A 15,123-nucleotide genomic window follows, 5' to 3' on the forward strand; every position below is an offset into this window, starting at 1 on the left:
TCATCATTACAGATATTTCCTGAGTCTGCATTGGTGTGCGAGCACATATATTTGTACCCCTCACATCTGTGGCTCCCTTTTTAAGAATTTTAAACTGTCATTAAGGTTTAGAGGTCCCTAGATAAAAGCACTGACTAACACTTCCTCCATCTGCACAGCGGCAATTTTTTTGTAGCATTATTGAATTTAATAGTTCAGACAGCACTAAACATCTTCCTGAATATAAGCACTGTGATTTGCTTTTTTTATTTATTTCATTTTGGACACAGGAGTTACTATAATTCAGTCTGTACTGAAAAGCTAGATCAGGCTTTGTTATGCCCTGAGTACAGCTGAAAACAAAAAGGTTACATCTTGCTGACCTTTATGGTCTACTGTGTACATTTACAAAATCAGCAAAACCAAAAAGGGAAGAGTCCCACAGAAAAATTATTATAGATATTTTACAACAGTGTTTGCCTCCAAATCCTCATCTTTGCAAAATGTTTCCTGTTTCATAAGCAGAATCAGTTGCAAGCAGAGTCCACGAATGCATGTGTGGCAGAACTGAAAGAATTGTAGTAGGTGGTACAGTGCTATGTTTTTGAGTTAGGTATGAGAAGAATGTTGATAACACTGATGTTTTCAGTTGTTGCTAAGTAGTGTTTAGTCTCAAGTCAAGGATTTTTCAGCTTCTCATGCCCAGCCAGCAAGAAGGCTGGAGGAGCACAAGAAGTTGGCACAGGACACAGCCAGGGCACCTGACCCAAAGTGGCCAAAGGAGTATTCCATACCATGTGATGTCATGCCTAGTATATAAACTGGGGGGAGTGGGGGCGGGGGGGATCGCTGCTGAGGGACTAACTGGGTGTTGATCGGCAGGTGGTGAGCAATTGCACTGTGCATCATTTGTACATTCCAATCCTTTTATTATTGCTGTTGTCATTTTATTAGTGTTATCATTATCATTATTAGTTTCTTCTTTTCTGTTCTATTAAACTGTTCTTATCTCAATCCACGAGTTTTACTTCTTTTCCCGATTTTCTCCCCCATCCCACTGGGTGGGGGGGAGTGAGTGAGCGGCTGCGTGGTGCTTAGTTTCTGGCTGGGGTTAAACCACGACATTGCCTCAAGCCTTCAAAAGACTGATTAACAAATAAGAAGGCGGTGATAGCTTAAAGAAAAAAACCTAAGACATGAGAAGTGTGATATGCCTCCTAATCAAGGACTGTTTAGATTATGTGTACTCAAGATAAAGCTTATCTAGTTTAAGATTCTGTTTACAATAGAGGATGCTTAAGGAGTGTTTGGATAATAGTCAAGGCACCAGATAACGGACATTTCAGAGTCACAGACTTGCTAATTAAGGACATACATCCTCCTTGGGCATTGAGGAAGGAGGGGTTGGCAAGAGAAACAAAGACCCTGGTGTCCTCAGGTGACGCATGACCATGAAAAGACAAAAGGAGTAGGGGTATTCTTCCCCAAAGGACCACCGAAGACCACCTGAGACCTCCGCGCAGGTGTAGAACACTCTGGGATGATTGCTCAAGAGAACAACATGTCATGCTTGCTCGAGATAATGAATATGTAATAGTTAGGCGGAACATATGTATTAGGCGTGGTGTTTTAACTGTAGTGTATAAGTGTGGACTGAAAACCTCAGTAGGAGTGCTCGATTTGTGGAAATCTTCCACCTTGTACCCTGCGCAGAATAAAGCAATGTCTCCTCTCTAAACATGCTTTGTGTGTTTTGGGAGTTACTTTCTGATCAGGTAACAGAACGAACCAAGCATGGTGAATTTTGAGCAAATCTGGATAATGCTTTGAGGAATTATTTGGTGTGTGGTCCGAGGCAAGATGCCACAGAGAGGCAGAACTTAATCTTATGTACTCCCCAGCTGCAGATATGTCTTTTTCAGAGCAGACTGCAGCAGGAGACACAGAAATGACCAAGAGACCTGATTAATACCACATGAGCCAAGTGTCAGCCTCATTATATGTGTTCTCACTAAAGTTGAAAAGACTAACTTGGATGGCTGTCATTTCAAAGAGAAGTTGTGACATGTAAAAGTAAATGTAATAAATCAAACTGAAAGAATAATGTCTGTGACACTAAAGGGAAGTATCAATAATAATAAAAAAATGATAGGAAAAGAAATAAAAAACAAACAAATAATTCCAGTAGCTTAACTCCAACACAGATAGCATTTCAGAGAAATTAAGGCAGTCCCAAAAATGTATAACAGGGCCAAATACTATAAATATTAGGCAGGGATCATGCTCAAATTTCTTTGACTGATAGGCCTGACAGTAAAGAGAAAAGAGTGAAATTGCAATTATATTTTAACTGTTTAATCATGGAAATTATATAGATCCTTGAGCTGAAACATCCTAATGTTCAGACCTTTAAAGCAAAGTCAATTTTGACATCTCTCAACTATAATGGTCAAGCAGCACAACCAGATCTAGAGCTCAAGCTTGACAGAAGGACAGATTCAATTTGCACCTACACCCATGCTGTTTGGTTAGAAGGTATTTGCCATTAACTTTTGTATTATGCTATGCAACAAATTTGTTGAGTAATCTTGAGAGTGCTTGCAAGAGAAGCTATAGAATACTTTTTGGGGGGGGAATCTTAAGGTGCTTGTCCTTTGACTAGAAAAAACACTCTGCTAGAGTTAAGAAGTAGCTTACTCTTTCCCATTTTATAAAGAGGACAAAGCTACCCTTGCTATTCCTTATATCCAAACCTTTCTGTAAAAAGAGAATTATTACTCTCCTGGTGGGCTTTTTTTTCTGGCACTCATCACAGTGTTACTGGTGTGTTTCACAAATAATTTGTTTTCAGAACACCCGTGCTCATGTAGGAAGTATTACTATCCTCATTTTATAAGCAGCAAGGAGTCAAAGAGAAATTAGAGTCAAATACATTTATAAATTTTGTGTTACAACAGATAACAAACATATATAGGACCTGATATTTCATAATACCTAACACTTTATGGCACTTCCTATACTCAAAGTTTAGTTCCCACAAATTATCCTTGTGCCAAATTGTTCAGTCTTCTTCTCTTTAAGTAGATTCCTCCTCTGTATTGCTTGACCATCAGCAGGAGCATGGAGAACTTAGAAGAGTCCCCCAGCTCCCTTTATGCCCATGATATCTTCACAGCTCGTTGTGAAGGACATGAGCCTTTCGTTTCCCACAGTCCCAGGTCATTATTCCAGCCCTTATGCGTTTCAGTCTTGTTTTGATAAAAAATTCCATCATGGTCATTAAGAACCTTTCTCAAGTTCAAAAAAACCCCAAACTCTTCTACAAAGACCGCTGGTGTTGGACCTTTTCTTTCCCAACCAATTTAGTTGCAGCCTTGAAGGAGTAGCTGTTCTGTAAGGTATACCATCCAGCTGAAATGCATTTCCTCATCCAAAGCCCTATAGCAAGGTATTTTACACACTGTATTTACTAATAGTAATCTTTCTGTGTCTTCCATACAGTGATCTTAAAATGTTTTTAGCAATGTCAGTGAGTTCAGTCTTGTAGCTCCTTAATACACAATTATCAGCTTTGAAGCAATCAGCAGTCACTGTTCTTGACTGGTTTATGCCATGAGAAAAGGAAGTACCAAGGAATAATTAAGTAATATATAGCTGTTACATAGTCTAAATGCCATGGGATGTACAGATAAGGTTCCAAGTACCACTCCTCAGGTTATTCGGGCACATGAAGCTGTGAGAGAAATGGTCCATTTCTTTACATAGTACTTGGAGCAGAGATTTTTGTTAGTATTGTCCCCCTTCCCCTGCCCTGCAGCATCTCCCACAGTATGTTGGCAATAGGAAACATTGTCATTTCCAGGATGAATAGAATTGCCAGTCTGCATGATCTCAGCATCTTCCTCCATCCTTCTTGGCCTAGGACTAGGGCTGCCCACAAAGCAAAACCAAAGGGAAGCAACAAAACCCAAGGGAAGCGGCAAAACTGCTTGAATTGAATTCACTTCTGGGGCTCAGAAAGGGCATCATTTGCACCTCCCACTGCTAACTTCAGTAAATTTTGTTTTGGCTGCTTAAGTGGTTTAAACTATGCATTGCCCTAAGAAGTGAGTCATTGCTTGTGTGGGCTCACGGGTCTTTGGAAGCAGAGGTGATGCTGGTCTGTGAATAAAAGCTAACAGACATGACAGTAAATGTTACTGTTCGTAATAATCAGCATACTTGCCCAACATGTGCCCAACATGTGCCTTCACCTACTATCTTCACCTGTAAGTAAAAAAGCTGAAACAATCACAGTTTCCTTCCATTTCTTACATGCTACTCACTTTCCAAGGTATTTCTGTCAGAAACAGGTAAACTGATAATTTAAAGAACTTGCAATGGTTTGGATGTCTGGTTGTACCATCTGGTGAAACTTAGCTCGTACTAACTTTCTGCTCCAGTTTACACATGGTGGTGCCTTAGCATAACCCTTTGGCCAAATTATCTACTGCTGACCCAGATACCTGGTAAGGGTAGCACCAAAACCACACATGTATCTCTTACGGGAGGAGGTTATCCTTTCAGCATCTAAAGAGCTAGCTGAGCAACCAGGACTAGACCTTGAAGCAGACTAGCAAAAAGCAGCCACAGCTCAGCTCACGTGGTTAGTTCTAGACTCTTTCTGCTGCTTCTTTTCATGTTACCATTTAATTTTGCGGCTATGGATCCTCAGTGAGCATGCAATTTCTGTATTGCAGTTATTAGCACTAGCGTTTTGACAAAGAAAAGGTGTCCTGTCATCAGAATGTGGTCCACGTGCACTGCTCTGCTTCCTCTGAGGCAGGGGAGAAGGACACAGTGAAGTCAGCTAAGGTTAAAGTTCAGGGAAAGGTTTTTGTTACCTTCCTTGCCTCCAAGGGACAGGTGCCACAGGTACTAAGATACTTCATGTGCATGGGAGAAGTACTTCCAGATCAACATGGTTTAAACTTTTAATGTTTACCTCCAGGAAAACCATAGGGAAAGATAAGTATCTGGGAAATACACAGAGAACAAACTTTGTTCTGTTGAAGTCAAAAGACTGTTTCAGTGAACATCAGGAGCTTTAGCATCTCCTAAAATGTCATAAAAATGTATGAAAAGGCAGCACTAAAACTGCAGTCTTATAAAATCCACTTCATATTAAATAGTCATCCTGCATCCTATCCTAGAGCATATATTCCCTTGCTCACTGTAGTAACAGTTACTGAATACATGAGCTTGTAACTATGTAATTACTTCAAATCTTAAAGATAAGCTTACAAAATACGACGTACTGGATAACACTAAACATATCAGTCATAAAAATACCCTATTCCATCCCCAAAAGATTAAAACACTTAGAAGTCTAGGATATCTTGATGTCCTTCAGGTATATGTTTCTCATAACAAATACAGTAGATAATATTAGCATAGTGAAAAATTGAAGAAAAACCAAACAAACCAACCCCCCAAGTTTTTTCTTCTTTAACACAGGTTTGCTTGTAGCTGCTTTAAATAGCTTATTACTTCCAATGGCAAGTTTGCCCACCTTTCTGCTTGCAAGTAGTCCGTACTGACTTTGACATTAGGAATAAAGCAGGTTATTAATCCTTTTGAAGAGGATAATCTGAAGAGAATCCCAGAGCACCTACCAAATAGTATCTCTAGAATAGGGTCAGAGAAGATACAATGAAGTTGGGGGTGGGAGTAGGAAGAGTTTATATCCCAACACCAATTACACACTTTTAAACAAATTCAACAGGCACCTTAAATGGCTTCCTAAGTTCAGGCTGTGAGCAAACTGATGATGCAGTGAGATGAGACAGGACAATTCAATATCACTGACAGTTCACTGCTGCCAAAATGGGTAGGCCATGCTCCCCCTCTCCCTACTTCTCTCCCACCCATGACACATGCTGCCCCTATTTCTTTCTTATCATCCTTTCTAGTGTTGCTCTGGCACTTGTCACACTTCCCATCCCCTTCCTCTAATGCGGGCACAATATCATTGATTTATACCCAGCCTCCACTTAGCACCATGCCTTAATTCCAATTAAACAACATATTGAATGCTTCCAAAATGCTTCAGCGTTTCCCCCCCAACTCCCACGCACACTGACTACAGCTGCACAGATGTACATCAGGAACCTGAAAGAAAACTTATATTTCCTTAATTTCTAGGCAATGTTTTAAACCTCTAATATCAGTGGCAGAAGACGGAAGAGCAACTAGACTCCTCGGGCCCCCCATTTTCACCTCTGCTCCCTATGTAGGAGGAGGAGTCAGGAACTGCAAAACTCAACTAAGTTTATTGTCCTTCACATATGTTTTTCACCATGAAAGGAGTAGGCATCATATTGCTTTACTAAATCAAGGTTTATGAAAGATCTGATCTTTGTTTTTATATAAAATTCATGAGCATTCATGTTTCTAGAATCCGTAGCCTTTTCCTCTCTTGCACAACATTAGAAATTGCGAAAGGGGGGAGGAAGAAAAGGAATTAAACTTTTTGGTGTAGTTTCAACATTTCCTTTTTTTTGAAAGTCAGCTTCAATGTGTGTGAAAATTCCTCTTTAACTGTAGAAGATATACACTACTGACAGATTATTTAGAGGTAAATGTGAAAGGGGACAGGCTAATAATTCTTTAGGCTAACTATAAAATAGGGGAATGCTTTACAGCTGACACTGAGTATATCAACCCAGTAATTGGATACACGTGTTAGTAGCAGTAAAAAGGCACTGTCCAGTTGTCCGCTTTACATGGGAACCTACTTTGAATATATTCTTTGATTTACTGTTGCAATTAGAACTGAATGTTCAAAGAAAGAACATGAGTGACCTAATTTAAAAGCAAAGAGTGTCTTTAAAGCCATTATTTAGCGTGTGACCTGGCTCACTTGTAATCATTTCTTTCCCCTGCAACTTCCATTTGTTGCACTGTACTCATGAAGTAGCATAATCAGTTTTATTAATCCACTTGGCTAATGAATTAAGTTTTAATATCCATTCAGTGATTAAAGTGTAAGTCACTTCCTCCTCACTCCTCCCCTTGAATATTCTCATTTCCTTCATAAACACAGAGAGCTTTCCCAGGCTGACTTTTCAAAACTTCATGTAACAGCGTTTCCTGTCTCCTTTTTACTATGTTGTAACTAACAGAGACTTTTTACAACAAATTGGCACTAGCAACAAAAGCAATTAATATTGCTAGGAAAAGATCTTTCCAGTTAACAGAACTAATGGTTGCAAGTACCATTGGCTACTTTTTTGTGTTCAAAGTATCTGAACAATGAAAGGCTGCAAGATATTAAAATTTGCTTCAACAACTTATTTTGATGCAGTAAGAAGGAAAATTTGTTTGATAAGTACATACAGTTAGACTAGCGGTACTTGTATATCTACCAACTGAGAAACATACACATGCTCACGTTAACTAAATGCATCCTCCATTTCTGATCTGATAATTTGGTTTTCATAGCCCAAAGCAAGCAAAGCTTACTTCTTCATGCAGTCTCAAGCTTATGTTGGTTGGTAATGCTGATTCAAACTCTTTGTGCTGTTCAAAGTGTCAAAGAGGTCATTAGATGATAAACCCCAGAATATTAGGATAAGGTAGTTCAGTGTCTTATGGTGACTGCAAGCAATGGTAGCAAGTGTTCAAAATGTACAAACTGAAATTTCAACTCAGTACTATTTTGGGGAAGAAGGGACTGTAAGAGCTTGATTCAGAAAGCTCTTCAGAAAACTGAGAAAACAAACAAAAGCAGGCCATGAAGGGAGCATTATAACAAATCTCAAGTTGACTGAATCATTTCTCTGCTTTGCTGACACTATTTCTATCATCCCAAATATTAAGCTTAAGAATAAAAATACAATATTGTTTGCAAAGATGTTTTTTCCCTATTTAGAACCTTCCTTCTGCGATTATATTACTCGCTCAAAGGAAAAGTCAGGAATCCTCCATGAGAGGAGATGATGTCCTATGTTCATACCTGCTATTTTTTACTTAAGACACACAGGTTAACAAGATTTGCTCACAGAAGGGTTTTTCCTTTTCCAAAATGAAAGGCTCTGTGGAAGAAAACTCCCCTATTGCAGGATCTGATCTGACTCCCATTCTAAGTGAAAAGGCACCTATTCACACACACAACTCAAAGACATCTGAAAGTCATCTTAAAATGCCTTATTTCAAAACAGAGAATCTTATCCTACGACTGAATGCATCTAAGATGTTTCAAAAGTGTAAGCACATTCTATAGTGCTCACTCAGCTAACACCATCTTCAAGGGAAGCTTTGACCAAGCCACTACCTGAGAACCCTCCCATTAAAACAGCAGCATGGCATCTATAAGCCTGTATACCCCTTGGTCTCATTCTTCTGAGGTTTTAAGAAGAACAAACTTCCAATTGCCCCTAACTCTTTTTTTTTGCCAGTGGCTATAAGTTAGATTTATGAAGACAAAAAGACTTCTTATAACTGTATATTTTGAACAGATTTATGACAGGGCTACAGTATCAGCATGGAGGGTCCACAAGGCAGGAATGCAGGAAGGGTAACAGGAGAGTGTCATGTAGACATTAAATAGTACAATTCTTTCCACATTCATAAATCCTAAGTGCCTAAAGTTGTATACTGCTGATTATAAAGTATGTAACTGAGTTCTGCAGGGGAAAGAAAACAAAAAAAAAAAGACTTAAAGTGAGAAATCATCTCCATAAGAACATAGAAATTTCATATTAAAGAACCTAAGATTCAAATTACTTCACTAAGACAGTATTATTTCCTATTTTAAGTCTTTTTAATCAGTAAAAAATAAACCAGATCTCTATGGAGAGTAAAATAACAAAACACATATGCCCACTAATCAGTCCTTAGAAAAATGGAGAAAAGTTCTCACATTAATTTACAAACACCAGCTTGTGAAGAGTCGATAACTCCAAACAGCTAGCTTAAAAAAATGTTCAGTAGCAAAAGAACATATTTTACCAAGTATTCTAATCTGGTTTGAGCTGTACATCTGAGGTTAATGTACCTATCAAGTTTTATGATTTTATTACACCTGAGGTATAATCAAAAAACTGAGTATCAAACTGAGTATACTTAATCAAAACACTTTTAATGCTATTTTTATGTATATAACCCAATATATTTGTATTTGTATATGTGTATTTATATGTCATGTATATATGCACACACTTAAAACCCTCAGTAGTAATGTTCAGCATTTCTAGCAGAGTGGTTGTTTTCAATCTTTTGGGCTACAGAATGAGGCTCAAAACTTTCTTGCTATTAGTCACTATGTTGCTAATCTGATCCCACACTAACTAAAGCAAAACCAAAGACTATCAGGACTTCAGCAGATCCTAAAGCTACATATAAAAGATAATTGCATACTCAGGGGAAAAGCTTGGAATAGGTTAGCTTGTGAGAAGTAGCTAATTATTTCATGCTACCCCCCCAGTAAACACTCTCACTCTGCAATTGCAGTGCCTTTGCACTGTTTGGATTAATCCACTGTGGATACTCAGAAGGCCGATTAATAGCCTCTCAGCTGGTGTAAGCCCTTTTAGCTTTGCTCGAGCTAAATTAGCTCATACAGCTGAGGATCCAGCCCCTTCTTGTCCACCTACTTCAAGCAGAGGTGACACCAGACAGTAGCTGTGCCACCATGTACCGTAGGTTTTGCATAGCACTGGTTGGTCCAAAACCCACAGGAATCGCTCCAGCAATTCTTCCCACTAATATCTAGGCTCAACGACATAGACTCCACTCCCTAAACACGTACCTAAATAATGGCCTGATCCTGCAATCCCTGCTCAGGCAGAACTCCCCCTACAGATTGCAGGTTAGCTGCTGCTAATTAAGCATTGCATATTGTGTTACCATTCTTCAGCTACTAAGATCTGTCCTGTAACTTTGAAGTGTATGCTTCATAACCCTTAACAATTACCTTAAAAGTCAATTAAAAATAGCATAACACTCGAAAATATGTTCAAGTTTTCCTGAACCAGCTTATCATATATCATGTAGCCCAATGCATGCTCTTCATTAAACCGAAAGTTTCACTATCTTCAAGAAAGCTTTCTGGGTGCAAGTCAAGTCAGAATCTGCACACATGCAGTTTTCTCTCCATTTTATATATGGCTTAAGCTCCTCTTGGTCAGCCCAGATCTCAAGTTATAGCAAAAGCTTTTGTAATTACTCTTTGGAGGTTTTTTGGTTTTGTTTTATCCCCACAAGTACTTAAGTCACCAGAAAGCAGTACAGCTGTGCTTATTCATGCATGCAAATGGACCTATCAAGAACAGGGGCAAGGGACTTCACAGTTGTGGTGCTGAGGGATGAGATAGTATTGAGTAGTTGCATTTTGAGGACAAAACTCCAGATGTAAGGAACAATAAAACAACACCTAAAAAGTGTCCTACTTCTATCTAGTGACAGACACCCTCCATCTATGCCAAATGCTGCAAGTTCCCCCAGCCTCCTGACAGAGCAGTCAGAAGCCACCTCTGTTCCCATTACCCTATAGGTAGAGAAAGTTCCAAGCAATCACATTGGAAAACATCTGCCAAAGTAAACTTATTTAGTGCTGTCCTGGTTTCAGCTGGGATAGAGTTAACTGTCTTCCTAGTAGCTGGTATAATGTTGTGTTTTGGATTTAGGATGAGAAGAATGTTGATAACACACTGATGTTTTCAGTTGTTGCTCAGTAGTGTTTAGACTATAGTCAAGGATTTTTCAGCTTCTCATGCCCAGCCAGCAAGAAGGCTGGAGGGGCACAAGAAGTTGGCACAGGACACAGCCAGGGCACCTGACCCAAAGTGGCCAAAGGAATATTCCATACCATGTGATGTCATGCCTAGTACATAAACTGGGGGGGTGGATTGCTGCTCAGGGACTGGCTAAGCATCGGTCAGCGAGTGGTAAGCAATTGCATTATGCATCCCTTGTCTTGGGTTTTATTTCACCCTCTTTTTGTTATCTTCCTTTTCATTACAATTATTATTATATTATTATATTTTATTTTTTATTTCAATTATTAAACTGTTCTTATCTCAACCCACAAGTTTTACTCATTTTTGATTCTCCTCCCCATCCCACTGGGTGGGGGAGGAATGAGTGAGCGGCTATGTGGTGCTTAGTTGCTGGCTGGGGTTAAACCACGACAAGTGCACTCAACATAACATTTATAGAGCAAATCTATGAATGCTACTTGAGCCATTTTAAAGGCTGGGGACTAAATTCTGTTTTCTGGATGTTTATTCTGACTTTCTCCAACTGTTCTTCTTACTTGACATTGGCAGCCAGCCATGAAAGCTATTGTCCAATTAAACAACATATCATGATCTTATAGCTCTACAGATAAGGCTTTACTACAGCATAAATGGATTTTAAACATTAGCATAAGAGAAAAAGAAAATTAGCTTCCAAATTAGAATATTTCAAACAAAGTCTTGTGTGTCAATAGTCACTATTATTTGTTTAGGAAAGCATGGTTTTGAAAGAGGAACTTATATTAGAAATTAAATAGCCTTTAATGTTAAACAGGCTACAATTTAGTGGGCTGGCTGACTAACCCTTTATGCATGGCAGAAATTTGTTCGCATGTAATTACATATTTTAGACTACCTTAATGATATCACATATTTGCATGGAATCAGTCCAGCTGGGGATTACAGCAGCATTCTGACTGCACAGCTACATGTGAGGTTATGAAAAGCATAGTTTTTGTGAATCACTTCCAACATTTTGCTACACAGACACCCTTGAAATTAAGGCACAGTAAATATTTACTTAAATGGTCTCAGCCTATGTACTTCTACAGAAAACACCAGTTCCCATTGCAAATTATAATGACTGTTAAAGAGGAGCATACAACTGTTTGACCTATCTTCTGCTAGCAAGATCCTAATTGTTTTGTATTTAAAGATGTACACTACATCTGACTTTGTGATGTAAGTGTGGTTAGCAAGTTGCAAGTTTTAAGACTATGGGAGTCTTTTCTTCACTGGACATAAACCTGAGGGATGGGATACAGCTATGTATAATGACATTAGTTTGCATTTATATGAAAAAATTACATTCTTCTCTCTTTCAGTAGATACTCTGCAGATGTGACAATAACCATGACATCACCAAGAATGACAATTCTCTTTCTGATGTGCTGCCTGGAAAAGTAGAAAAAAAAATATAAAAATATCACACCCTATGGTTACAGGGGGTTGTTCTTGCACATAGAATGAAAGAGTAGAAAGATTTATATATGCATTTCAGTGTATTCTACCTCTTCTTAGCAAGATCTCGCAGAAGCTCATGCATGCGTGCAACTTTACTCACTGAACAGTTCTGCTGGCTAAGTGGGACTGCTCAGATGAGTAGTTACTTCTCTGAATACACTGTTGTCAGATTGGGCCCCTTATAGCCTTTTTGGCAGTGATATTTTACACAAAATGGCTTGGTGTTTGCAGAGATGCACACAAAGCTTTCAGAATCCCATTTTAGGGGAATGACGCTGTCCTCCTCCACAAATAAAAGTAATCTAAGAAATACAGTGCTAGGACCTAGTTCCACACAAATTCATCAAAGTGAAGCCTTCATCATAGCTCTGTTTTTCAAGAATTTGGCTTTCTATGAAATATAGAAAGGGAGGGGATAAGATTCAGCTGCTTTGACATCTAAAGCTTTTACAAACATTAAGTGTATGATAAAGTATGAAGTTGCAAGGTGGAGCAAGTGAAGTAGTGACAATACAATACAGCAGCCCTCTCCTCCCTGTTTGCAAGCCTATATTATGGGTATTTAATAAAAATACAGTGGAATTAACAGCAATGTCTATCATACAGCATGGCACCTGCTGAAGTACTCCATACTTTACACATTAGGTAACAAGAGATCTACTTAAGTTACTTTAAGTTGTTTTAATTTAACAGAAGAGTTATCCCCAGCTTTATCTGGGTTTATGTAAGACAGTCCAAGAACCAAAAAGCAGTTCTCCACCAGTGAAGCAAGTTAGAGAATTTCCTCCAACACTTGCATAACAGAGATTACTTTTTCAGCATGCTCCTATAGTGGGATGCAGTCACTTAAATTACAATGCAATATATTCCGATTTACTACAGTTACTTCAATTTGAGATTGCGCAGGCAGGAAAATCGAAAAAAGGATGTTTCTAGCACTGACAGCCAAAAATACATTACCAGAAGCATGCTATTACTAAAAGCCTAATTAGTACTACAGAAAAGCTTGAAACTACAGCCATGGAAACGGCCATATGACTTTTAATTTGAAATAATTTCTTTAAAAAAAAAAAAAGACAACGAAACGCGCGTGAGGTCTGTGAGAATCCAGCCCCAGATGTTTACAATGGAGCGAACAGTAAGTAGTATAGCGGCGCCGCAGCCCGGGAGCGGCGCGGCGGCGGGGCGCAGCAAGCACGAGCATCGCCTCACCGCGGGCGGCTGCGCGGCCGCGCACCGCCTCCTAGCGCCCGCCGGGTACCCGCACGGCGGAGAGCAAACCCAGGCAAAATCCCAGCCCGAAGGAAACCCCCTTTTCCGGGCTCTGGGAGGAGGGAGCGCGGAGCAGACAGCTCTTGTGCGGCTCGGGGAGAAGAGTGTGTGTGTGCGTGCGTGGGGGAAATCGATGCATTGTTTCAATATAGCGTTCTCGTCAAGGCACTTTAATGACGGGGGATAATGATTTTCAGATTCGGGAGACAATGCCCCCCCCCCCCATCCTTACACATCTTTCTAATTTACTCTTTCTTCTGCCAGGCAAAGAAATAAACTGTGCTCGGCGAAGCCATTTACAAAACAAATGTAACCGGAGAGATTTGCAGATACGGGCTGGCAGGGAGCGGAGTCCCGGAGGAGCCAAGCCCACCCGACCTCACTTCTGCTCCGCGCCCCCTCCCCGCCGAGGCGTCACCTTCCCCTTCCCTCCCCAGCGAGAGGGCTCGGGCGCTCCGGGGCCAGGGCTGCCGCGCTCGGGGCGGCCGGCAGCAGAGCGGTACTTACTGAAGGGGCAGTTCTCCTTCTTGGTGCCGCTGACCTTGCCGTTCTTCTCGATCTTGAGAAAGTATTTGTTGTAAGAGTAGAGCTTCCTCTTGCGCACATCTCCTTGGAGGTGATTGTAGCTCCGCACGTGTCTCCCCGCACTGGAAGGAGAGGAGAAGGACGAGGGGAAGGAGGAGGACGATGAAGAAGAAGAGTTGGTGGCTTCCGGGGACAGCATGTCCTGGCCGAGGTCATGGCAGGTGACAGGCACAGAAGATGCCGAGAAGAGCAGCAGCAAGCAGCAACAAAGCAGGTGGGAAAAGGCTGAGGCACCATTTGTCAGTATCCATTTGCACATTGTACTGAAACTCTGGGCGCTGGAAAATGTCTAATCAAATGAAACATACTGGAAGGGTAAAACCTGGTAAAAGGCAAGTGGAAAGCCGGTGGTTGCTGCTTCTGGTTAGATCCCTCCGAGCTCTGATCTGGCCTGAAGTGCGTGCACCAACATCCATAACTCAGGGGACAAATTGCCTCAGAAGTTACTGCCTTTTAATCCTTCGAGTCCTCCTTCAGAAAAAAAAGAGCTGTTTGTTTTTTTGGGGGGGTTGCTGTGGTTAATCCTCCTTCCTTTTTCCTTACCCCACCCCCCACATACATGCACATTCCCCAACCTGGTTTGAGACTTCCCAGTAGTTATTTTGTTCTCTTCCTCACTCCTTTCTTCACCATCTTAGATGCAGAAAGGTCTGAAAAAGATGACAGCAAAGTCAATGACAACAAAAATAAATAATAACCAGCAGAAAAGGGTACTGGAAGGGAATTTTTTACACCCCCCACTTTACCCACATGCACTCACACTTTGTGGTTTTGCACCTTCTTCTGATCCCCACCCCCTTGCCTTTTTGCAAATTCCAAACCAGTTGCACAGCTTGTCCTTTCTCACTGACAACCCTAGAGGAGACAGTTTCTTTGTTTTGCTTTGAATTCTCCAAACAGTATTACAAAAAAACAAATTAAAAGAGAGAAATAGAAATTCCAACTTGTGTCTCCCCCTTTGGTTGTAAACAGATTGGAAGCTATAGCCTAAATATCAGTGAGTACAAGTCAGAGGTGGGATGTGGCTCTAGTGGTCAACCCTTAT

General features: G+C 40.3%; 1 protein-coding gene across 1 annotated transcript in view; it reads right to left on the reverse strand.

Moving 5' to 3' along the window:
- The window catches only part of LOC138683303 (fibroblast growth factor 10-like), an 84,567-nt gene extending 69,516 nt beyond the window's left edge, over positions 1–15,051 (reverse strand). The window contains exons 1-2 of the mRNA XM_069774928.1: positions 14,839–15,051; positions 14,001–14,728 (exon numbers count right to left, since the gene is read on the reverse strand). Coding sequence (XP_069631029.1) covers positions 14,001–14,337 — 337 coding nt within the window. The 5' untranslated portion in view covers positions 14,338–14,728; positions 14,839–15,051. The remainder of the gene's footprint in view (positions 1–14,000; positions 14,729–14,838) is intronic.
- Between the last annotated feature and the right edge of the window lie 72 nt (positions 15,052–15,123).

This window comes from Haliaeetus albicilla, chromosome W, assembly GCF_947461875.1.
Source record: "Haliaeetus albicilla chromosome W, bHalAlb1.1, whole genome shotgun sequence".
In the NCBI taxonomy this organism is placed as follows: Eukaryota; Metazoa; Chordata; class Aves; order Accipitriformes; family Accipitridae; genus Haliaeetus; species Haliaeetus albicilla.